This window comes from Pelophylax lessonae (assembly GCF_965119305.1).
Source record: "Pelophylax lessonae genome assembly, chromosome: 7".
NCBI lineage: Eukaryota > Metazoa > Chordata > Amphibia > Anura > Ranidae > Pelophylax > Pelophylax lessonae.
In genome coordinates, this window is record NC_138774.1 from 270,018,659 (window position 1) to 270,043,929 (window position 25,271).

General features: G+C 44.2%; 1 protein-coding gene across 1 annotated transcript; it reads left to right on the plus strand.

Annotated features, from left to right (window-relative positions):
- Positions 1 to 517: 517 nt before the first annotated feature.
- SWI5 (SWI5 homologous recombination repair protein) lies at positions 518 to 25,271 on the plus strand (the record flags this gene model as incomplete). Its single annotated transcript, XM_082264238.1, has 6 exons — positions 518 to 604; positions 4,833 to 5,002; positions 7,537 to 7,585; positions 14,677 to 14,798; positions 21,160 to 21,254; positions 25,030 to 25,271. The coding sequence occupies 6 exons, from the start codon at positions 518 to 520 to the stop codon at positions 25,092 to 25,094; spliced, it is 588 nt and encodes a 195-aa protein (XP_082120364.1). The 3' UTR covers positions 25,095 to 25,271.

Below are 25,271 nucleotides of genomic sequence, written 5' to 3' on the forward strand. Positions count from 1 at the left end.
ACCCCAGCATGGCATCTGTACACTGTACTACGAACCCCAACATGTAATCTGTACAATGTACTACAAACCCCAGCATGTCATCTGTACAATGTACTACAACACCCAGCATGGCATCTGTACAATGTACTACGAACCCCAGCATGGCATCTGTACAATGTACTACGAACCCCAGCATGTCATCTGTACAATGTACTACAAACCCCAGCATGGCATCTGTACAATGTACTACAAAACCCAGCATGGCATCTGTACAATGTACTACAACACCCAGCATGGCATCTGTACACTGTACTACAACACCCAGCATGGCATCTGTACACTGTACTACAAAACCCAGCATGGCATCTGTACAATGTACTACGAACCCCAGCATGGCATCTGTACAATGTACTACGAACCCCAGCATGTCATCTGTACAATGTACTACAAACCCCAGCATGGCATCTGTACAATGTACTACAAAACCCAGCATGGCATCTGTACAATGTACTACGAACCCCAGCATGTAATCTGTACAATGTACTACAAACCCCAGCATGGCATCTGTACAATGTACTACGAACCCCAGCATGTCATCTGTACAATGTACTACAACACCCAGCATGTAATCTGTACACTGTACTACAAACCCCAGCATGCCATCTGTACAATGTACTACGAACCCCAGCATGTAATCTGTACACTGTACTACAAAACCCAGCATGTCATCTGTACAATGTACTACAAAACCCAGCATGTCATCTGTACAATGTATTACGAACCCCAGCATGTCATCTGTACAATGTACTACAAACCCAGCATGCCATGTAATCTGTACACTGTACTACAAAACCTAGCATGTCTTCTGTACACTGTACTACAACACCCAGCATGTCTTCTGTACAATGTACTACAAAACCCAGCATGCCATGTAATCTGTACACTGTACTACAAAACCCAGCATGCCATGTAATCTGTACACTGTACTACAACACCCAGCATGGCATGTAATCTGTACACTGTACTACAACACCCAGCATGCCATGGCATCTGTATACTGTACTACAACAGCTGACCGTTCTTCTCTCTCAGCGGGGAGCGATCGCGGATGGCCGGGGGCAATCAGAGCCGCCTGCCCCGTGCGTCGGCTTCCCCGCTGAAGAGCGGGGGCGGGAGCACGCCGGCGGGGGCGGGAGCATGCCGGCGGGAGCATGCCGGCGGCAGCGCGCGCTCGCCCCCTAGCTGGCTGCGCGCAACCGATGTATACCTACGTCGGTTTGCCCGGGAGTGGCTGCCTGGCGCAGTATAACTGCGGCGGGCGGTCGTAAAGTGGTTAAAGTAGAACTAAAGGCAAAACTTTTTTTTCCCATTTCAGATAGTGTGTGTGTGCATTAATGAGAGGAAATCCTTCCAAGCTGAGGGAATCCCCAGTTGTCACCGGGATCACCAGAATTTGTGTCCCCGTTGGAAGATTCCCCCACAGTCACTGTTCTGTAGACATCCCAAAATCTGGGATTTTCTTTCACTTTCTCTTCTTATGATAATGGTAAGGAGGACAAATAGAGAGGGGGAATCTCCCTAATGGGGGCACAGAGAGTGATAACAACAACCTGACAGAGGTTTCAGTTTCTCCACTCTTTTTAAAACTAAAAAAAGAAAAGTTTGTCCCTTAGTTACAATTGAACACAGCTTTATGTACATGCAGCACACATGGTAACACACACATGTAGGTGTGGATGAGGTCCACAGAGCACTTTAAGGGATCTTTCACACGGGCAATCCGATCTCTAGGCGGATCTGATCGGATCCTCCATGCAGCTCTATGGGGCAGCGGATGTCAGCGGAGACACCTCCGCTGACACCCGCTGCCATCCGTATCCGATCCTGTCCGTGAAATCTGGACGGATGGAAACCCTATTTTTCCATCCGTTCAGGGATCGGATCGGATCGGATGAGAGGGGACAGGCAGTCCGCTCTCATCCGATCCCCCATAGAGAGCAGCGGGGGCTGTGACACCCCCCTCTCCACACTGCAAGCGGAGACGGAGCTGTCATCCGCCGGCTCAGCGGGGATCAGCGGATCGATCCCCGCTGAGCAGCATGGATCCGCCTGCAGAGGCGGACCGTGTGAAAGAGCCCTAACACTTTACTTCCCAGCTCAGTCAATGATCAGTCCAGGGGTTTGTAGTTAATTTTGGTGCTTTATTTTAAATAGGGATGGGAGAAGGGAATAGTGGGATACTCCAGATTAACTATTCACAAAATATGAGGACTCGTGTCTGATGTTGCAGCCAGGCTGCTGATTCACCCTGGTGAATTTGGATTAAGTCTTTATCCAGAAGACTTGACTAACTAATTCTCTTCAGGATACTCTCCTAGTATCCGCTTTCACTTGACACACTGACACCCGTCCTCTGATTATCCTACTCCAGGGTGGCCCCCCTCAGGTCAGGCCCCTTGACATGCTCCCCTGTACTAACGATACTGTTTTTCGAGGCTCTCCAGTGTCTCTCCCCCTTTAGTCAGTCCTCCTGGACCCCTGGGTTCAGTTCCGTTCCTTTGATCCCCAGGCCGAGCGCCTGCGACCACGTGCCACCACTACAGAGGAGGAGGCAGCCACCACACTCAAATTTTAATGGTACCTAAAAACGCGTGCAGTTTTGGCACAATTGTTGCGTGATAAATCGTGCTGCAGTCGCGGCAAACCACATTGCACAAAGCTTGTCACTCGAAAGAAGCTCCAGATCCTTTTTTTGGGCGGCAAGCTTCATGCGATGCTGTTTGCCGCCTTCTTCAACACGATTTATTGTGTGGCAATCGCGGCAGAATCGCACCGCGTTTTCTGGTGCCATTAAAATGAATGCCATCCTATCTGCATTAAGCAATGTGTCATTTTTGCAGAGCGTTTTGAAATCGATTCGAAACTCCTAGGTGAGAATGCAGCCTCAGGCGTGCTTGTTATCTCTCTTTAGATAGAAATGGAAACATAGTTACTGTACATAGTTAGACCCCGTTCACACTGGGGCGACGCTACTTGCCGGGGCGACCTCACAGGTCGCGGTGAGCAGCTCGCACCACGACACCGGAGCGGCCGGCACGGACTTCATATCATTGAAGTCAATGCAGGTCGCTCCAGGTCGCCCCAAAGAAGCTCCGGACCCTTTTTCTAAGTCGGAGCGACTTGTGTCGCTCCTATTAGAACGGGTCCACAGCTTCTCTATAGCAGGCGACCTACGGCGACCTGTCAGGCGACCAAGTCGCCTGACAGGTCGCCCCAGTGTGAACAGACACTTAGTCTGGTTGAAAAAAGATACAAGTTTATCAACCAATAAAAAATAACTAAAGAACCTCCATATACAAAATCCTATACCTCCTATATCTCCCCAAGACCAGTGGTGGGTTTGCCCAACATCAAGACATACTTTAGAGCGGCTCACCTTACCAGATTGATTGATTGGCATTGCTATTTAACGGCGAAGCGCTGGGTGGCCATGGAACTGGAAGACTCGGGTGACACCGCCAGGAGCTGGCCGTGGATCTCTGCGCCTCTCCCCGGGGAGTTGCGGGGTCATCCCACTTTGGGATGTAAACTCTCTGTTGTCAGGGACATGCACTCTGTGGTTTCCCCGCGCCCTTCGCTGATGGTGCCTGTGGTGGGCCACCTGGATTTTCACCATCTAACCCTCCCGGGCTGGATGGCAGTAGGTTCCATGGACTGACTGCTGTGGGCCGTGTCGCACGCAGGCCGCTAGGGGGCGAGCGGGCGCCGCCAGCGGCCCACTCGTCAGTGGGGAAGCCGATGCAGCGGGCAAGCGGCTCCGAGTGCCGCCTGGCACCCGCGATCACTCCCCGCTGAGAGAGAAGGACGGTTGGCTGTTGTAAACACAGCTGACCGTTCTTCTCCCTGTAATGATTATAGAGCCTCTGTGATCCTTCTATATAGGATCACAGGTCTCTGTAAACATTTCACAAGCCACGCCCCCCCACAGTTAGAAACACACCCCTAAGTACACATTTAACCCCTTGATCACCCACAGTGTTAACCCCTTCCATGTCAGTGTCAATATTACAGTAACAGTGCATATTTTTAGCACTGATTACTGTAGTAATGTCACTGGTCCCCCCAAAAGTGTCAAAAATGTCAGTTAGGTGTCCAATCTGTCTGCCGCAATGTCGCAGTCCCGCTACAAATCGCAGATCGCCGCCATTACTAGTAAAAAAAAAACAAAACAATAAAAATGACATAAATCTTTCCCGTAGTTAGTAGACGCAATACATTTTGCACAAGCCAATCAAAATACGCTTATTGCGTTTTTTTTTACCAAACATATGTAGCAGAAAACAAATTGGCTTAAAATGTTAAAAAATTTTAATTATTACATTTCTTTTGGGGGAATTTCATATAGCAGAAAGTGAAAAATATTGTTTTTTTTTTTCAGAATTGACGCTCTTTTTTTGTTTATAGCGCAAAAAATAAAAATCGCAGAGGGGATCAAATACCACCAAAAGAAAGCTCTGTTTGTGGGAAAAAAAGGACATCAATTTTATTTGGGTTCAGCGTCGCACGACTGCGCAATTGTCAGTTAAAGTAACGCAGTGCCGAATCGCAAAATATGGCCTGGTCATTAAGGGGGAAATCCTTCCGGTCCAGAAGTGGTTAATTACACTTTATTTTCCAGTATCAGAGGCTTAGTACATGATCACAGGGGGTATATACTATACACAGCACTGTGTACACAAGTACTGGCAGTGAGAAGATCACACAGTGCCTGACAGTTGCCAGGCCTGATCACGTGAGCCGGCGAGTCATGTGACCGGTCAGCTGACAGCTGTGCATTCTGGCAGTGATCGGAGCTGTGCTGTGTGCAGACATGGTGCACCGCGTGTGATCAGAGCAGTGTGTGGCCCCAGAGCTGCAGGCTGGAGTCTCCCCGGAGCACAGGGGCCCCTGAGAGGGAGGATTCTGCGGTGACTCCCAGACACAGCCGCTTCCTCACCCCCAGACCCAGGGGCAGCCTCCGCAGGTGAGATGGGGGAGGGGGGACTGTAATACAATGGTGGATCCTGGGAAATAATAGTCATATGGGGGTTATCGCTTCTCTAGAACCTGATTTGGTCGTTATGTATGTGTGCATGTACAGTAATATGTATGTGTGCATGTACAGTAATATGTATGTGTGCATGTACAGTAATATGTATGTGTGCATGTACAGTAATATGTATGTGTGCATGTATAGTTCTATGTATGTGTGCATGTCCAGTATAGTTCTATGTATGTGTGCATGTCCAGTATAGTTCTATGTATGTGTGCATGTCCAGTATAGTTCTATGTATGTGTGCATGTATAGTTCTATGTATGTATGCATGTCCAGTATAGTTCTATGTATGTGTGCATGTACAGTATAGTTCTATGTATGTATGTGTGCATGTCCAGTATAGTTCTATGTATGTGTGCATGTCCAGTATAGTTCTATGTATGTATGTGTGCATGTATAGTTCTATGTATGTGTGCATGTCCAGTATAGTTCTATGTATGTGTGCATGTATAGTTCTATGTACGTGTGCATGTCCAGTATAGTTCTATGTATGTGTGCATGTCCAGTATAGTTCTATGTACGTGTCCATGTCCAGTATAGTTCTATGTATGTGTGCATGTCCAGTATAGTTCTATGTATGTGTGCATGTATAGTTCTATGTATGTGTGCATGTCCAGTATAGTTCTATGTATGTGTGCATGTATAGTTCTATGTACGTGTGCATGTCCAGTATAGTTCTATGTATGTGTGCATGTCCAGTATAGTTCTATGTACGTGTCCATGTCCAGTATAGTTCTATGTATGTGTGCATGTCCAGTATAGTTCTATGTACGTGTCCATGTCCAGTATAGTTCTATGTATGTGTGCATGTCCAGTATAGTTCTATGTACGTGTCCATGTCCAGTATAGTTCTATGTACGTGTCCATGTCCAGTATAGTTCTATGTACGTGTCCATGTCCAGTATAGTTCTATGTATGTGTGCATGTCCAGTATAGTTCTATGTACGTGTCCATGTCCAGTATAGTTCTATGTACGTGTCCATGTCCAGTATAGTTCTATGTATGTGTGCATGTCCAGTATAGTTCTATGTATGTGTGCATGTACAGTATAGTTCTATGTATGTATGTGTGCATGTCCAGTATAGTTCTATGTATGTGTGCATGTCCAGTATAGTTCTATGTATGTGTGCATGTCCAGTATAGTTCTATGTATGTGTGCATGTATAGTTCTATGTACGTGTGCATGTCCAGTATAGTTCTATGTATGTGTGCATGTATAGTTCTATGTATGTGTGCATGTCCAGTATAGTTCTATGTATGTGTGCATGTCCAGTATAGTTCTATGTACGTGTCCATGTCCAGTATAGTTCTATGTATGTGTGCATGTCCAGTATAGTTCTATGTACGTGTCCATGTCCAGTATAGTTCTATGTACGTGTCCATGTCCAGTATAGTTCTATGTACGTGTCCATGTCCAGTATAGTTCTATGTATGTGTGCATGTCCAGTATAGTTCTATGTATGTGTGCATGTACAGTATAGTTCTATGTATGTATGTGTGCATGTCCAGTATAGTTCTATGTATGTGTGCATGTATAGTTCTATGTATGTGTGCATGTATAGTATAGTTCTATGTATGTATGTGTGCATGTATAGTATAGTTATAAGCTGCTTCACACCACAAAGGTTGTAAACCTCAGGAAAAAAAAAACTGAAAGACAAAAGGCCATCGCATACTAGCTCATTATGAAAAACTTACCATAAAAACTTGCAGAGAATGAGATAAAACCTCCTGTCCATCCTCCACAGTCCTGTGGCTTTTCCTTCCTACCAGTTCCAGTCACCTTGTCAGCGCCCTTTTTGCCACCATCATCATGTACAGTGCAGGATCATTGGCCATGGCTGGTGCTGCACTGTCAGTGATGACATAGGGCGCACACTCACATTCTTGCATTCCTGTTTTGGAGAGAAGGGGAACAGACTGCCAGTTTTTGCAGGAACGTGGGTTAAAATATCACTCTTATCCCCTAGACAAAATGTGTGATAGACCCTTCAGCAACTTTGGGGTGGGGGTGTCAATTTTAATTCATTTGCACTGCCCGGAGTTAGGCTGGCCAAAGATGATGCAATTTTACTCCATCAACATAGTCACTGTTGATAGGGTAATCCATCTCGCGGAGGTATTAAGTTCTCCCGGCTGGGGGCACAAGGAGCCGTCCTTGCTGGGAGAATACAGTGATTCTTGCTAGCAGCTATGGCCATTGACAATAATCACATGTACAAATCCAACATGCTGGTTCTACCCCGATCAGTGGATCGACTTTGGTTCAATCAGCCTGCCCATAGATGGTTTCAATCACAGCCAGTCCCTGCTGAACCGGACCATATTTGAACTGTGTATGGGTAGCTTACAAAAGCCAAGAGGTGAAGCCTTAACTTTTTTTGTTTTTTTAGTATATTTGTAAAAAAATGTATTAAATTGTCACCATTAACCTTATTACATTATATCTGTTTTCTGTCTAGGACACCCCTGGGAAACCGAGGAAATGTCAACGCTGTGTTTAAGTCACCAGTAAGTTCTATATTAGGCTGACATACAAATATTTTAATATATTGATATTCCAGAACTGATAGGAAATGGCATGATGGATCTGAAATGACAGGGGCTCTTAAAATGTAGGGACTCATTCTTGCTGGTAGTCAGTGTGAAATTGTGTGAATGCATCAATGCAGAGCTTGGATTCATTGAATGAGTTTACCAAAAATGTAAAAATTGCAGAATATACAGCCTCTTGCAATATAACTAAGCTCCATTTAATGCTGAATAAATGAATAATGTATCTTAAATAGAAAACTACCTTTAGATAGATTTTTACTCCGAAAGAATTTTATTTAAAATAAATTTTGCTAACCATAACAAAAAAAATAATTAAAATAAAATAATTAAAAAAAAAATAAATCCCAATTTATTTATTAAATTTTTTATTAATCCAATAATTTATTTAAAAAAAAAACTGATATATTTTTTTTTTTTCTAGCAGAGACCCTAGAGAATAAAATCGAGATGGATGCAAAACTCTTAGCACAGAGCGATCTTACAAACGCAGTTTTATGGGAATAAATACACTTTTTAAATTTTAAAAAATAAGAAAACAGTTAATTTAGCCCAATTTTTTTCTATAATGGGAAAGAGATAATTTTACGCCGAGTAAATTGATACCTAACATGTCATGCTTTAAAATTGTCCTGAACTGCTACTGTTGGGATATGTGGGTCTCATTTAAAACCATATTAGGGATACAGGGGTTCGTCTATAATACCCCACTTGGTGCAACTCTAACTATAGAGAGATGCTCTCCCCCGAAACCAATTCTATAGATACATGTTCTTCATTCTCAGTCTCATTTTTCTAAATTGTGTCTAACTGATCACCCTGTCATACAGGATCTCATTCAGGTGAAGGACAAAAAAGGTATGATCTCTGAAAAGTTACTCGATCCTTCTCTCTGCACTACAGGAAGCCTCAGCCTTACCATGTAGGAAAGAATGGAAAAAGACCTGGGTGTGATTGGTGGTGACTTCATAGGGCATACCGGACCCCAGTCCACTATATAAGTGGGGGCGCAGGTCTACGCCTTTCTGCCCAAAATGTGCACAAGATCATGGTGATCTTGTCTACATGCTTTGGAGATGCCCCAAGCTTACTCGATATTGGACCAAGGGTATTAACACAATATCTTAGGTGTATATGTTTAGACTCCCTAGGGACCCTGTTGTCTGCCTGTTGGGCGCCTTGGAGGAGGAATCTCTTACTCCGCACGCTCATATACCGGTTCTACAGCTCGCAAGCTTATTGCTCCTTGGGTGCCCACCAGGGGACAGTAGTGAGAACAAGTGAACAATATGCTCATTCGTGAGAAATGAACCCATCAACATAGAAATGTTCCCCAAAAATTGTGGCAACCATGGTTGGATGTTCCGGGCCTAGCACCACACCAGTTGGTGAGGGACAGAATTCTCCAGGTTTAGGCTCAGTCCAGGGTACTGACTGAAAATAGGTGTGATTGGTTTAGAGGACGATAGTCCTTTTTATAATTGTGGGAGTGGAGGTCACGTGTGGTTTTCTTTTTCCTTTTACATTTTTTATTGTATATTTTTTACTTTTAGACTCCCTTTCTTGAGAGGTCCCAGAGTTCTGGGACGCAATCCACACCTTTCATAGCTACATAGGCTAAGTTATTGTGTACATAGAAAAGAAAAGAAGAGGAGGCGCAAACACCTAGTGCATTACCCGTGGTCACTGTTGCAAATTGTTTAATTAAAAAATGCCAAATGCATACTCACAGACGCAGAGATAAAAACATGTTACAAGAATCCACCATGTGTGAACTGGAACAAGTCCTTCAGTCAGGACCGCTAACGCGTTTCGGGGGTCAGGCCCCCTTCCTCAGAGCTGGTCTTACCACGTGCAGATCACAACTATATATGACAACTTTAATTGCATTAGTTCAATCCCCCTCCCTCCCTCCCTCCTCCCCCCAGGAGAAGGTGGGTGGGATCATCCAGTGCTTCTGATGTTGGCTCTCTCAGCCTTAGATGGAAGTTAACCCCTTGCTCCTCTTGACCTAGAGATCATATAGCATCCATCAGGAACTCTGTACCCTAAAGTGTATATTTGTGGACACATGACCCGTTAGGATGACTGTTATTATTACTTTTACTGGTGTGTATGTGTTCCAAGTGGGCATTTATCAACAGGAAGCTGGATGGTTAACAATACTCACGGAGACTGCACACAGTCCGCACATACCCCGCCATGATTGCCGGTCCATGTCCTCCCACTCCATGCTGCAGCGGCATCGGCAGTGTGACTGTCTCCCCCTGTTGCACACACGTGTCCGCAGCCTCCCGATGCCTCCCGATCGGCATCGGCGTTGGTTCCGGGTCTCAGGACGCTCACACGTAACTCTGCGCCCCGGGACCCGTATCACCACACTTCCGGGATTGTGATGCGATGTGGGGCCCGCCTCTGCTGGTTTCCGTGGGAACCTGTAAACAATCCCCACTTGTTTGTCATTTGCTGCCGCCACCTAGCGGCTGCAGTGGTGTACTGCACCCCGAAGATGTTATCTAGCAGTGTTAAAGCGGAGTTCCACCCTGGTTATACATTTTTTTACAAAAATACCCCCGGGACAGTCAGGGCTAGCACATTCCACAATGGCTAGCCTCTGATCTGTCCCGGGTTGCACTTACCTTTCAGGAGATATACTTACCTTGAAATTGTCTTCTCCAGCGCTGCCATCTCAGGTGTGGGCAGCTTGAAGCCAGCACGATCCTCTTCCGCGTCCTCTTCGGTCCTCTTCCTCCTTCTTCGGTCCCACGATGCACTGCACCGGCCCCGACGTCACTTCCGGGTCGCGCGCGTCATCCCTCCACAGCTTCTGGGCATGCCCAGAAGCTGTTTAGAAGGGGATGACGCGCGCGCCCCGGAACTGACGTCGGGGCCGGTGCAGGCGCAATGATTCCTGGGAGCTATGACGTTCAGCTCCCAGGAATCATTGCAAAAGCCAGGAAGTGACGAATCGCCGTGGCCGCCGAGGGGAGGAAGAAGGAAGTAAGGTGAGTATATTTTCTCTAAAAGGTAAGTGAAAAAAAAAAAAAAATTGCGATTATCCATTTGTTTTTCAGGTGACCGGGAGCGAGAAGATGGAGGTAAGTATAAATTTCGGGTGGAACTCCGCTTTAAGTTAGTGTAAGTTTGCCTCCAGGAAAAGCAACAAACGTAGGGGTGGGAGAACAACCCTTACGGGGCGAACCTGGTTTTCTTTGCCCGCTACATTGACGATATAATTGTTATCTGGGACGGATCGGATTTGGAGTTAGAGGGATTTTTCCAATACTGCCAGAATAACCCATATGGGATTCAGTTCACACATGTGGTGGACAAGGAAAAATTGATCTTTTTGGATCTAGAACTTAAGGCGGAACCAGATGGACGCATTACATCAAAAACCCACTTCAAGCCTACAGCAGGAAATTCGTATCTGCATGCTCGGAGTCACCATCATCCCAGGTGGATACGCAACGTCCCTTTGGGACAATTTTGCAGGCTGAGACGCACATGTAGCAAACTCGAGGACTTTGAAGAACAGAGCTCTACCTTGTTCAAAAAATTCCAGCAGAAGGGATACGATAACCAATGTATAAACACGGCCTATATAAAATATAGGCAGGAATACACTGATGGGAGGGAACCCAGGAGAGGCAGACACAGTCATGAAAAAGAGGACCATCAAGTGACATTCTGCACCAAGTACAATCAAAAGGCATTTGCTATTAAGAACATCTTGGAAAAGCATTGGGGCATCCTAGAAAAAGACCCTCTACTCTCAGGAGCAATTCCAAAGAAACCTAAGGTTATCTATCGCAGACCAAGAGACTTGAAGAGCGTCATAGCACCTAGTCGAGTTAAACCAGACAAGAAAGAGCTGGCACCAATGTGGAAGACCATCTTCGATCAGAAGGGATCCTACAGATGTGGAGTGTCCAATTGCGGATTATGCCAATATATGTGGCACCGGAAAAAAGAGGTCATGGGGATAGATGGGAGAGTACATGCCACTAAACAGTTTAACTGTTCCACCGAGTTTGTGGTATATGGCCTGGTCTGCCCCTGCGGATTTCTTTATGTAGGACGAACCTCACGTACCTTTAGAACTAGGTTTGGTGAACACAAAAGAAACATCCACAAAGGCTTTGACAACGTCCACAAAGGCCGTGAGTATTGTTAACCATCCAGCTTCCTGTTGATAAATGCCCACTTGGAACACATACACACCAGTAAAAGTAATAATAACAGTCATCCTAACGGGTCATGTGTCCACAAATATACACTTTAGGGTACAGAGTTCCTGATGGATGCTATATGATCTCTAGGTCAAGAGGAGCAAGGGGTTAACTTCCATCTAAGGCTGAGAGAGCCAATATCGGAAGCACTGGATGATCCCGCCCACCTTCTCCTGGGGGGAGGAGGGAGGGAGGGAGGGGGATTGAACTAATGCAATTAAAGTTGTCATATATAGTTGTGATCTGCACGTGGTAAGACCAGCTCTGAGGAAGGGGGCCTGGCCCCCGAAACGCGTTAGCGGTCCTGACTGAAGGACTTGTTCCAGTTCACACATGGTGGATTCTTGTAACATGTTTTTATCTCTGCGTCTGTGAGTATGCATTTGGCATTTTTTAATTAAACAATTTGCAACAGTGACCACGGGTAATGCACTAGGTGTTTGCGCCGCCTCTTCTTTTCTTTTCTATGTACCCGTTTTGGAGTTCCCTGCCTGAGGAGAGCAGCACGCCAGTCTTCCCATTCGGAGTGAGCGCTGGGCTGAATTTTTGTACTTAAGTTATTGTGTACACCTTACGTGATTGGGTATAAAAGTCATCCCTTGCTGGGACCACTTTTGTTAAAGCGGACTGCCTGTTTAAAAATATACCGGGGTTATGGCAGCCATCTGGTATTTAATGTTAAAGTAGCGACATAAATACACGGCGGGCAGTCCAGAAGTGGTTGAGTGTTTGCAGATTGCTCCTCTTACACTGGGTACACACAGATTACAATTTGGCCAATTAAGCAGGGACCAGTCACATTTTGATCTGTATGTAACCCTCCCTGTTTAAAATGAGCTGATCCCTTTCTTTTTTTTTTTTTGTTAACCACTTAAGCCCCGGAAGATTTTACCCCCTTCCTGACCAGGGGGTTTTTTGCGATTTTTTTTTTTTTTTTTTTTTTTTTTTTTTTCCCACAAACAGAGCTTTCTTTTGGTGGTATTTGATCACCTGTGTGATTTTTTTGATCATGCGCTATAAACAAAAAAAGAGCGTCAATTTTGCAAAAATAACAATATTTTTCACATTTTTTTTATATGAAATTCCCCCAAAAAAAATGTAAAAATCAAAAATTTTTAACATTTTCGGCCAATTTGTTTTCTGCTACATAGGTTTGGTAAAAAAAAATCGCAAAAAGCGTATTTTGATTGGTTTGCGCAAAAGTTATCGCGTTTACTAACAAAGGGAAAGATTTTTGTCATTTTTGGTGTGTTTTTTTTTTTTTTTTTTTTTTTTTTTAACGTGTAATGGCGGCGATCTGCGATTTTTTTTTTTTTTTTTTTTTTTTTTTTTTTTTGACCTTTGATTTCCGAATGAAATGCAAAATTGTCCGCAGTCAGTGATGATTTGGGGAGCCGTGTCATCTGCTGGTGTTGGTCCACTGTGTTTTATAAAGTTCAAAGTCTTACCTAAACCTCATAGAGAATCTGTGGTTTATTGTCAAGAGCAGTGGTTCTCAACTCCGGGCCTCAGGACACACTAACAGGCCGGGTTTGCAAGATAACTGAAATGCATCACAGGTGATATATTTTGGTGCTCAGTGATTGCAGTATTTTAGTCTGCATTTCCTCAAGGTGATACTTAAACTCTGGCCTGTTAGTGGGTCCTGAGGACTGGAGTTAATAGCCACTGGTCAAGAGGAAGATGAGAGGCACCAGATCCAACAATGCAGATGAGCTGAAGGCCGCTATCAAAGAAATCTGGGCTTCCATAACACCTCAGCAGTGCCACAGGCTGATCACCTCCATGCGACGCTGCATTGATGCAGTAATTCATGCAAAAGGAGCCCCGACCAAATATTGAGTGCGTACTATACTGTATATGGACATACTTTTCAGTAAGCCAACATTTCTGTAATAAAAATCCTTTTTTTTTTTTTTTTGTCTTCTGTAATATTCTTATTTTCTGAAATACTGAATTTTGGGTTTTCACTAGCTGTAAACCATAATCATCAACATTAAAAGAAAGAAATGCTTGAAATATATCAAGCATTATATATAATAGAGTTTCTCTTTTTTAAATTAACTTTTTGATGATACAGGTCCCTCTCAAAAAATTAGCATATTGTGATAAAGTTCATTATTTTCTGTAATGTACTGATAAACATTAGACTTTCATATATTTTAGATTCATTACACACAACTGAAGTAGTGCAAGCCTTTTATTGTTTTAATATTGATGATTTTGGCATACAGCTCATGAAAACCCAAAATTCCTATCTCAAAAAATTAGCATATTTCATCCGACCAATTAAAAAAAAGTGTTTTTAATACAAAAAAAGTCAACCTTCAAATAATTATGTTCAGTTATGCACTCAATACTTGGGCGGGAATCCTTTTGCAGAAATGACTGCTTCAATGTGGCGTGGCATGGAGGCGATCAGCCTGTGGCACTGCTGAGGTGTTATGGAGGCCCAGGATGCTTCAATAGCGGCCTTGAGCTCATCCAGAGTGTTGGGTCTTGCGTCTCTCAACTTTCTCTTCACATCCCACAGATTCTCTATGGGGTTCAGATCAGGAGAGTTGGCAGGCCAATTGATCACAGTAATACCATGGTCAGTAAACCATTTACCAGTGGTTTTGGCACTGTGAGCAGGTGCCAGGTCGTGCAACATACAATAAAACTTGTGTTGGCTATAGCAGTTAGTGTTTTACTTTTTTTATTCTATCCTAAATTCTCTACACCTAAAAGCTGATTGGATTCTATAGACAAGACTTCTATTGTCAACCAGATTATATTTCTTCAGTACTTTTCCTCTGTTTCGTATTGTTCCAACAGGTTCAGCAACCTAATATCAGCCAGTCCGCTGCAGGCGATGAAGACGCTTTGGGAAAGGCCATTGCAGAACTTAAAGAAAAAGAGGCCTCTCTGGATAAAGAAATCGCACAGCTCGAGGCAGAGTATGTCTGTATACAAAGCTGCATTACTCCTTTGTATTATATTGGTAATTCTTTTAACCCCTGCCTGCCCTTCTCCGTGTCCCTTTAAATGGGTCTTTAACCACTTGCCGACTGCCGTCAGTAGATTTACTGCGGCAGTCAGCCCCTCACAGGCAAAGTGACGTTAATTAACGTCACTAGCCTGTGAGGCTCTCGGGAGCGAGCGCGCGCGGTCACGGAACCCCCCCGCGCGTGTGACCGGCGGACCCGATGTCCGCCAGTCACTCGGCAATCGGCGGGGGAGAGGGAGAAAGGCAGGCGGCTTGTGTAAACAAGCTGCTTGTCAGTTCTCCCTGTGTAGAAACCCTGATCATACGGTTCTACTATGTAGGACCGTTGATCAGTGTAACTACAGCTCAACAGACAGCCAATCGCAGTAAGAATCACGCCCCTAGGGACACACACAGCCCCTCCCTCTCAAATAAAGTTAACCCCTTCACTGCCAGTGTATTTTTACAGTAACAGTGCATATGTATAGCACTGATTACTGTAGAAATGTCACTGGTAACCCCAAAAGTGTCAAAAATGTCAGTCAAGGGTCCGATCTGTCCGCCCCAATGTCGCAGTACCACAAAAAAAATCGCAGATCACCGCCATTACGCGTTAAAAAAAAAAAAGCAACAAAAATGACAAAAATCTTTCCCTTTTGTTAGTAAATGCAATAACTTTTGCGCAAACCAATCAAAATACACTTTTTGCGATTTTTACCAAACATATATAGCATAAAACAAATTGGCCAAAAATGTTAAAAAATTTTGATTTTTACTTTTTTTGGGGGGGGAATTTCATATAAAAAAATGTGAAAAATATTGTTATTTTTGCAAAATTGTCGCTCTTTTTTTGTTTATAGCGCATGATCAAAAAATCGCACAGGTGATCAAATACCACCAAAAGAAAGCTCTGTTTGTGGGAAAAAAAGGACCTCAAATTCGTTTAGGTACAGCGTTGCACAACCGCGCAATTGTCCGTTAAAGTCACGCAGTGCCGAATCGCAAAATACCCCCTGGTCTTTTAGCAGCCAAATCCTCCGGGGCTTAAGTGGTTAAAATAGTTTTAAACCCTTCCATATACCCTGTGAAGTGACGGGTCTCAGATGATACACAGAGGTGAAAAAAAAAATCCTCCTACACAAGTTGTACCTGTTTATCTGCAGTATTCTTTTCTCTACATCCATTCAACCCTTTCAGCTTCGAAAGATTTACCCCCCCCCCCTTTATGACCAGGCCACTTCTTACTTTTTACGATACAGCACTGTTACTTTAACTGACAATTGCGTAGTCGTGCGTCGCTGCACCCAAATAAAATGTATGTTCTTTTTTCCCCACAAATAGAGCTTTCTTTTGGTGGTATTTGATCACCTCTGTTTTTTTTTTTTTGCATGATAAAACCAACAATTTTGAAAAAAAACATTTGTTACTTTCTGCTTTAAAACATATCCAATAAAAAAAAAAAATATCAAATTTTTCGGGGGGGGATGTTTGTCCCCTGTCAGCTCAGGAGTCAACATTCCTGTAATCTCCAAAATAAACTCTAGGGAAAATCCTTGTAAAATCATTTAATCCGCTCTGTAAATGGATTATATAATGTCCAGTGTGTGTCTTTATGTAATGTTATAGAAAATACCTTATTTACAGCGTTGTTGGGCGCTCACATGACCCGCCGGAGCTCTTCTTTCCCGCTCCGAGCACTGCCGAGGGAGATGCCTGGATCCCCGCTGACGTCAGCCTCTGCTCCGAGCACTGCAGGGGGAGGGGCCATTGACGTCAGCCGGGAGGAGGAGGAGAGCTCCAGCGGGTCACACCAGTGTCCAGCGGCACTGTAAATAAGGTATTACATACATACATAGTTACATAGTAGGTGAGGTTGAATAAAGACAATAGTGCATCCAGTTCAACCTGTGTAGGTGTGTGTGACTGTAATCATCTAACATAGCCCTGAATGTTCTGATCCTTGAGATGTACGTCTAAGAGTCTTTTGAAAGCCACCATACTTCCAGCAGAAACCACCCTTTTGTGGTAGAGAATTCCACAATCCTGTAGCCCTAACAGTAAAGAACCCTCCTCATTGCCTGAGGTTAAAACGCTTCTCCTCTAATCGCATTGTATGCCCCCGAGTCCTCATGCAATCCCTTCGACTGAATAGCTGTTTTTCTAAGCTGAGCTCCCCATTGAGATATTTATAAATTGCTATCATGTCCCCCCTCAGGCGTCTCTTCTCCAGGGAGAATAAATCAAGCGATTGGAGACGCTCTTCATAATTAAGGTCCTCCAATCCCCTAATCAGTTTAGTTGCCCTTCTCTGGACTCTCTCCAGCTCCAACACATCCCTCCTGAGGACTGGCGACCAGAACTGGACAGAATACTCCAGATGTTGTCAGACCAGAGTTTTATAAAGTGGAAGGATTATAGTCTTATCTCTGGAATACATCCCTTTCTTTATGCATGCTAATATTCTGCTGGCTTTGGCAGCTGCCGCTTGACATTGCATGCTGTTGCATAATCTATCATCAACCAAGACTCCCAGATCCTTCTCCATTTTTGATTCCCCCAAGGGTTCCCCTCCTAACGTGTATTGTGCTTTTATGTCTCTAGTCCCTAAGTGCAAAACCTTACACTTCTCCACGTTAAACCTCATTTGCCATGTCGTTGCCCACTCTGTTATTTTGTCCAGGTCATTCTGTAGAATATCTGCTTCATGCTGTGCAGTTATTGCCCTGCCCAATTTTGTGTCATCTGCAAAAACTGATAACGAACTACTGATCCCGTCCTCAATGCTGTTTATGAATAAATTGAACAAGGTTGGTCCCAGGACTGAGCCCTGGGGCACCCCGCTTACTACCTCAGACCAGTCTGAGTATGCGCTGTTTATTACCACCCTTTGGACACGGCCTTTTAGCCAGTTCCGTATCCAAGAGCAAACCCTGCTGTCGATACCTGCAGACCTTATTTTATAAATTAAGCGCTTGTGGGGAACTGTATCAAATGCCTTAGCGAAATCCAAGTACACCACATCCACTGGTCTGCCCCTATCTAGCTCACAGCTCACCTCCTCGTAGAATGTTAATAGATTAGTTTGACAAGAACGCCCATTTGTAAACCCGTGCTGATTACTGCTGATGATGTTGTCTTTAGCAAACTCTACGATATAGTTCCTTATCATCCCCTCCAGAAGTTTACATATTATTGATGTCAAGCTGTCAGGCCTATAATTTCCCCGGATATGCCTCTGGCCCTTTTTTGAATATCGGAATCACGTTGGCTTTCCTCCAATCCCCTGGTACATCTCCTGTCCTAATACTGTCAGCAAAGATCAGGAACAGTGGTCTAGATATAACCTTACTGAGTTCCTTGAGTACTCTCGGATGTACGCCATCCGGGCCTGGTGATTTGTTTGTGTTAAGTTTATCCAGCCTTTCCCTGATTTCACCCCCTGTTAGGCTCCATGTACACGGGACGCTGGAAATGGCCGTTTAGGAGCAGTTGGGCGTTTTTTTCAGAAGCCCCTGAACGCAGCTCCATGTTATCTTATCTGTCCATGTACACCAGGTCGTTTACAGTCGTTTGCAGGCAGTTTCATTCAGGGACTTTTTTTTAGAACGCAATTATTTGCGTTCGAACGTGTGTTTCCCGGCGTTTCAAACGCAAAAACACGACCGAACGGGTCCGAACGCGATGCACTGCGTTTAGCGTTTGCGTTTTCAGGAGGCCTTTTTTTATATATATATATACACACATCTATATAGTGTGTGCGTGTGTGTGTGTGTGTGTGTGTGTGTGTATATATATATATATATATATATATATATATATATATATATATATACACACACATGTATATGTATACCCCTAAACCGAAATCTGCATAGTGGGGTCACCCTGCCATGGCAGAGTGGGGTCACCCTTGCATGGCAGTCAGGTCACCCTAAACTCCGGTCACCCTGACACGACAAAGTGGGGTCACCCTGGCATGGCAGAGTCAGGTCACCCTAAACTCCGGTCACCCTGACACGACAGAGTGGGGTCACCCTGGCATGGCACAGGCAGGTCACCCTGACATGGGAGCTGCATGACCCCACTCTGCCATGTCAGGGTGACCAGACTTTGTAGCTGCCATGTCAGGGTAACCTGACTCTGCCATGCCAGGGTGACCGGAGTTTAGGGTGACCTGACTCTGCCATGCCAGGGTGACCCCACTCTGCCATGCCAGGGTGACCCAACTCTGTATATTTTGGGTTTGGGGTATATACCCCTAACCCAAAATCAAAAGGTTTGAGACATGGCCAATAATACCGGGGTGGGACACACACAATACACAGGACTTGCCACTATGGCTAAGGGTCCATGTGTACATGGACCCTTAGCCATAGTGGCAAGTCCTGTGTATTACTACTAACCATACAGTCATGGTCAGTGTACCCCTCCTTTTCCTGCGTAAAGACTGACGAGAAAAAAGCATTCAGCACGGTTGCTTTTTCAGTGTCCTCTGTAACCATCCCCCCATCATTGTTAATTATGTCTGCAATATGCTCTGCCCTAGTTTTTTTGCTGTTGATATATTTAAAGAATTTCTTTGGGTTTTTTTTTTATTATCCTCCGCTATTTGTCTCTCAAAGTTGATTTTTGCCATTTTGATTTCTTGTTTACTCTTCTTATTTGCCTCCTTGTATTGCTCGAAAGCCGATACAGTGCCTTCTGATTTATATTTCCCGAAGGCCAATTTTTTTCCCCTAATACGTTTTTTAACGCTACAGTTTAGCCAGCCAGGTTTGGCTTTGTCTCTTCTCAATTTATTTCCCATAGGAATGCACTGCAAGATGCCTTTTGCTTAATATGTTCCTAAAGCATTCCCATTTCTCCTCTGTGGTCAGTGATCCCAGGGTTTGGTCCCAGTTTACCCTTCCCATCAATGAGAACAATTTTGGAAAGTTTGCCCGTCTGAAGTTTAGGGTTCTTATGTTCCCCACTTGCCTTGTTATATTGTTATTTACACTAAATGTGATCATCCTGTGATCGCTAGAGCCCAGGTTGTCCTGGACTCCTACCTCCGAGATTAGGTCTGGGTCATTAGTGATCAATAGATCCAGGATTGCGTTTTCCCTAGTCGGAGAATCCACCAACTGTGACATGTAATTATCCAGTAAGGATTCCGTGAATAGACGGGCCTTCTGTGAGTGTGCAGTCCCCTCTTCCCAGTCAATGTCGGGATAATTGAAGTCCCCCAATATGATGACTGATCCCAATTTTGCCACTTTACTCATTAGTGCTAAGAATTCCAGCTCTACCTCCTCCCCTTGGTTAGGTGGCCTATAGCAAACCCCCACCATTACTTTTCCCTTTTCTTCTTCCCTATGGAGTTCTACCCACACGGATTCTAACTCCATACTCATCCCTTCCATAATATCATTCCTCTCTATCACCCTTACATTATTCTTGACATAGAGACATACCCCTCCCCCTCTTTTTCCTACCCTGTCCTTCCGGCACACCGAATACCCTTGGATATTGGTCAGCCAGTCATGTGAGGGGTCGAACCAAGTCTCTGTTATTCCCACAAGGTCTATGTCCTCTTCATGTACTAACATTTCCAACTCCTCTATTTTATTAGCTAGACTCCTGGCATTAGCATATACCCCTCTTAGTTTTGTGGATGTTAATCGTGATTGGTGATTATGTTTATTATCATGTTACGTACAGCCGGGAGGAGGAGGACTGGACATTGTATAATACTTTTACAGCACAGATTACATGATTTTACAAGGATTTCAACTAGGGTTTATTTTCAGGGTAGGGTCATATTTCAGCCCTCCCCGATAATCAGATTAGGTCTTATTTTCGGGGTAGGGCTTACTTTAGGGGGGGAATTAAGGTGGTTATAGAAATCCTTTTTTTATCTTTTGGGATAAAGGTTTTACATAAATGTAAGCACCCCTGTCGGTGTTAAAATGGTTTGTCTCAACCCTCTAACCCAGGGGTCTTCCAACTATGGCTCTCCAGTTGTTCAGGAACTACAATTCCTATCATGCCTAGTCATGTCTGTGAATGTCAGAGTTTTACAATGCCTCATAGGATGTGTAGTTCTGCAACAGCTGGAGGGCCGTAGTTTGAAGACCCTTGCTTTAACCGCTACATCGTCAGTTGAGCTTGATCTTTTGGAAACCAGACTTGCTGTCCATATCACCAGGTGAAAATGAAGGCAAGAAAGCCTAAAAAAGAAAATGAATGCAGACATCTTAAGAAATGGATAGCTGCATTATAATACATTTTTGGTTTTAATACTTTTTCTAGGTCAGAAAGCATTTTTAAAATGATTTTATTGCTTGCAGAGGCTACAGTCAAGCAGAATTGGACAAGCATATCTCTCTGCTTCATGAGTACAATGAGTTAAAAGATACCGGACAGATGTTATTGGGTCGTTTGGGTAAGTATTTTATTGTGAAAAGTTTACAGACTTTATAAGATTGGCTGCTGTTTGTGTTGAGTTACACTGCTTACTACAACTAATACTACAGACAAACAGCTTGGGCACAAAGATGAAACTACTCTAGTGCACAGAGTAAGGCAACAACACATATGCCAGCCAGTTCCGCTGGCTTAAGCACTTTTTTGTTTCCATGTGAAAATCATTTTTTTTTTTTGCTAGAAAATTAGTTAGAACCCCCAAACATTCTATGTTTTAAAGCAGAGGCCCTAGAGAATACATTTTTTGTCCCACAAGGTATTTGTGCTAGTGATCGACTGATTATCAGCAGTGCCGATATATCGGGGGCCGATCTGCACTTTCCCCGATATATCGGAATCGGCCCCTGAGGTTACCGATATTGCAGATATTTCGGGAAAGTGCTGTACCGGAGTGATGCCTGCAGCTAGAAGCATCACCCCGGTATCGGCGTCCATAGCCGACGGTCGGCTGTCTTGTAATGACAACCGATGCGGCTGAGAAGCCACTCGTTTGTTATAACAATGAGCGGGAGGGGACGTTACCACCCCCCCCCCCCTTCCCGCCGGTGGGGCGGGAGACCTCGGGGAGCCGCGGGAGGGGGCGGGGGGACGTCCCGCTCCTTGTGATAACAGCTGAGCGGCTTCTCAGCCGAAGACCCGATCAAAGCCGCATTCGGCTCTGATCGGGTCTCCATGCAAAAATCCCGAAGTGATGGCATGACATCACTTCCGGGTACTGGCGCCAGATTAAAAAAAATTACAGCATTCAAAACAGTCAAACTTGGCGTTTTGAATGCTTTTAAGTGCAGAGGAGGGATTTGGGATCTTTAAGACCCCCATATCCCTCCACAAGAGTAACTGTCAAAAAAAAATAATTTTAATGTACGAAAATATTGGCCGATACCGATATGCATTGGCCAAAATATCCAAATACTTTCGATTTTCAAAAAAAGGCGCTGTAACATCCCAGTATGGGTTTGCATAGGGGAGACCTGATCAAATCCGATTCCTACTTTGTTTTGGGTCTTCTGGTGGAACAGGGGAGCCCGAGAGAGCCACGGGTGGGGTAATGGGGATGTCTCATACCACTGCTTGTAATAGCAATCAAGTAAAATTGGGGGATTTCTGCGCTAAAAAAATATATGAAGAAATAAAGTGATTCAAGGTGAAAAGCTGCACACACTAGATCCACAGACAGAGATCCAAAAGCATACAATACAAAAAATAGTGTAGCGCTAATCAGTAAAAAACTAAGACATCATTATGAATGACCATCAAATATAAAAAATCAAAAAATATGAAAAATAGAAAAAATGTGCAAGAGATAAGTCCCAAAGGTAAGCGAGTCCAAAGGTTCCAAAGCACAAAAACAATAGTCCAAATGATAAATAATGTAATATAAACTTCTTCTTAAAACCACCACGGGAAGGTACAGGTAGAGGGACAAAGTGCAAGTGATGGGAGGCAGCTTACCAGAACACCGTGGTCATTCAAATTAATGAAATGACCTCACCAAGCATTTGGATAGGTATAATGAACTCCAGACAAACAGGAAAGGCAGGCAGTGAATGGGAAGCTCCAGTCTCCACATCAGGTATATTCAATAGAGTTTTTATAAAAATAGTAGTTTTAATGAAGTTGGCAGTGCCTCCACCAAGGACAGGACCTCTGTGAGCAGGGGTGATTCCCTTCCTCTAGATGAATGTTGCAGCAAAGTCCAATTGCAAAGACCCCTGAGGATGATGCAGCATCTGTGTCGCAGACCTGAAGACAAGATCTGTGGTCATGGGGGTATCCTCCAACTTTTGTCCAACCAGCAAAATGCTGTAGTATACAAGTGCGATACAGCAATGTTTCCATGGAAGGGTGTGACGTCCGCAGCATGGCTCCGCCCCCCCTGTACACGTTACGTCTGCGCTCAAAGCTATCGACTTCTTCAGCAAGGGCTTTTTAAAACGCTTCTGAAACAAACACCTCATTTTCAACAAACTGAAGAAGTCTAGAGGAAAGGAATCCCCCCTGCTCACAGAGGTCCTGTCCTTGGTGGAGGCACTGCCAACTTTATTAAAACGACCAACATCCAGGCGCTACCAGCTAGTGATTAAAGTATTACGCTATGTTCTTCTATCATATATTTCCATGTATATGTGACCTCTATTGAATATACAGTACCTGATGTGGAGACTGGAGCTTCCCATTCACTGCCTGCCTTTCCTGTTTGTCTGGAGTTCATTATACCTATCCAAATGCTTGGTGAGGTCATTTCATTAATTTGAATGACCACGGTGTTCTGGTAAGCTGCCTCCCATCACTTGCACTTTGTCCCTCTACCTGTACCTTCCCGTGGTGGTTTTAAGAAGAAGTTTATATTACATTATTTATCATTTGGACTATTGTTTTTGTGCTTTGGAACCTTTGGACTCACTTACCTTTGGGACTTATCTCTTGCACATTTTTTCTATTTTTCTATTTGATGGTCATTCATAATGATGTCTTTGTTTTTTACTGATTAGCGCTACACTATTTTTGTATTAATAGCAATCGAGTGGCTAGTTAGCCGCTCCAGTTGCTATTACAATAGAGCCAATGGTTCGCTATAAAAAAAGGGTACCGGGGTTACCCCAGTATAATCACTTGAAGTCAAATGACACTCCAGGTACGTAATTTGGCGGCAAGTGGTTAAAGTTTATTTCCATTTCCGCAGCCAAATTGGGATAAAGCCTACTTTAAATTTGTTACATTCACATAGCATAACCTAAAAAAATAAATAAATAATAGTCGGTAGGGGGTAAACCACGTGGATGGAGGAACCCTTTTCGAGTTCTCTTTGCACTCTTAGTACTCATTGCAAGGGCATGTTCTACCATTTTCACTTCATTTGTACTTTACTGTCATAGAGATTTTAGAGATTGTTGCTGGTAATGTGAATGAGCCATTAGGGCAGGGTTTTTCACCCAGGGTTCCTCCTGAGGTTGCTGGGGGTTCCTTGAGAAATGGGCAATTTCTTCCTCTCAGATAATTTCCCAATGACACCATTGTTCCTTTTAGCTATCTGTAAGGGAGTAATTCTTCCCAATGATGACAAGAGTAAGGAGCGTTCTTCCCACTGACTGTCACACTAATGTGTCAGGAGTTGTAGATTTTTAATTTTTAGCAGGTGTTCCCCAAGACCAGAAATTTATTTCAAGGGTTCCTCTGTGTTGAAAAGGTTGAGAAAGGCTGCATTAGGGTGTCGCATCTACTATATGTATTCGGCTACATTCACATGTCGGCGTAGCGATCGCGGGCAGAATCACCGCGATTCTGCCCGCGATCCGGAAATCATTGCAAATCGCAGGACGCCTGTGCATAGCCCGTGATTTGCAATGGCACCCCAAACGCTGTGCGATGTTGCCGCGATTTCCGCCTGCCGAATCGCGGTAACATCGCGCAAAAAAAAATTGCGGGAAGCATGACATCCAAAAAAGGTACAAGAGCCTCTTTGGGGCGTCATGCGTCCTGCGATTTCTTTTGCGCGATGTTACCGCGATTTGGCAGGCGGAAATCGCGGTAACATCGCACAGCGTTTGGGGTGCCATTGCAAATCACGGGCTATGCACAGGCGTCCTGCGATTTGCAATGATTTCCGGATCGTGGGCAGAATCGCGGTGATTCTGCCCGCAATCGCTACGCCGACATGTGAATGTAGCCTTGGGGTGGTTATATATACTGTACAGTGATCGTTTATTAAAGCAATTTATTTTCCCTGTACACAGCTATTCTCCGTGGCATAACCACCAAAGACCTGTATTCAGAGTTTGGCTTGGACTTGGAAGACTGAAGACAACCTCAGGATTTTGATTGTCCACTCTGCTGCCCATTGTGGGTTTCATAAAAAAAGTTTTCAAGTTTTCTTCCTCTATTCAGTTTGTTTGAAGACGAGGTGTTTGTTTCTGATGTGTTTTAAGAAGATGATGCTCCAGGACCCAGTTCAAATCTACAATGCTTTATTCGTTAT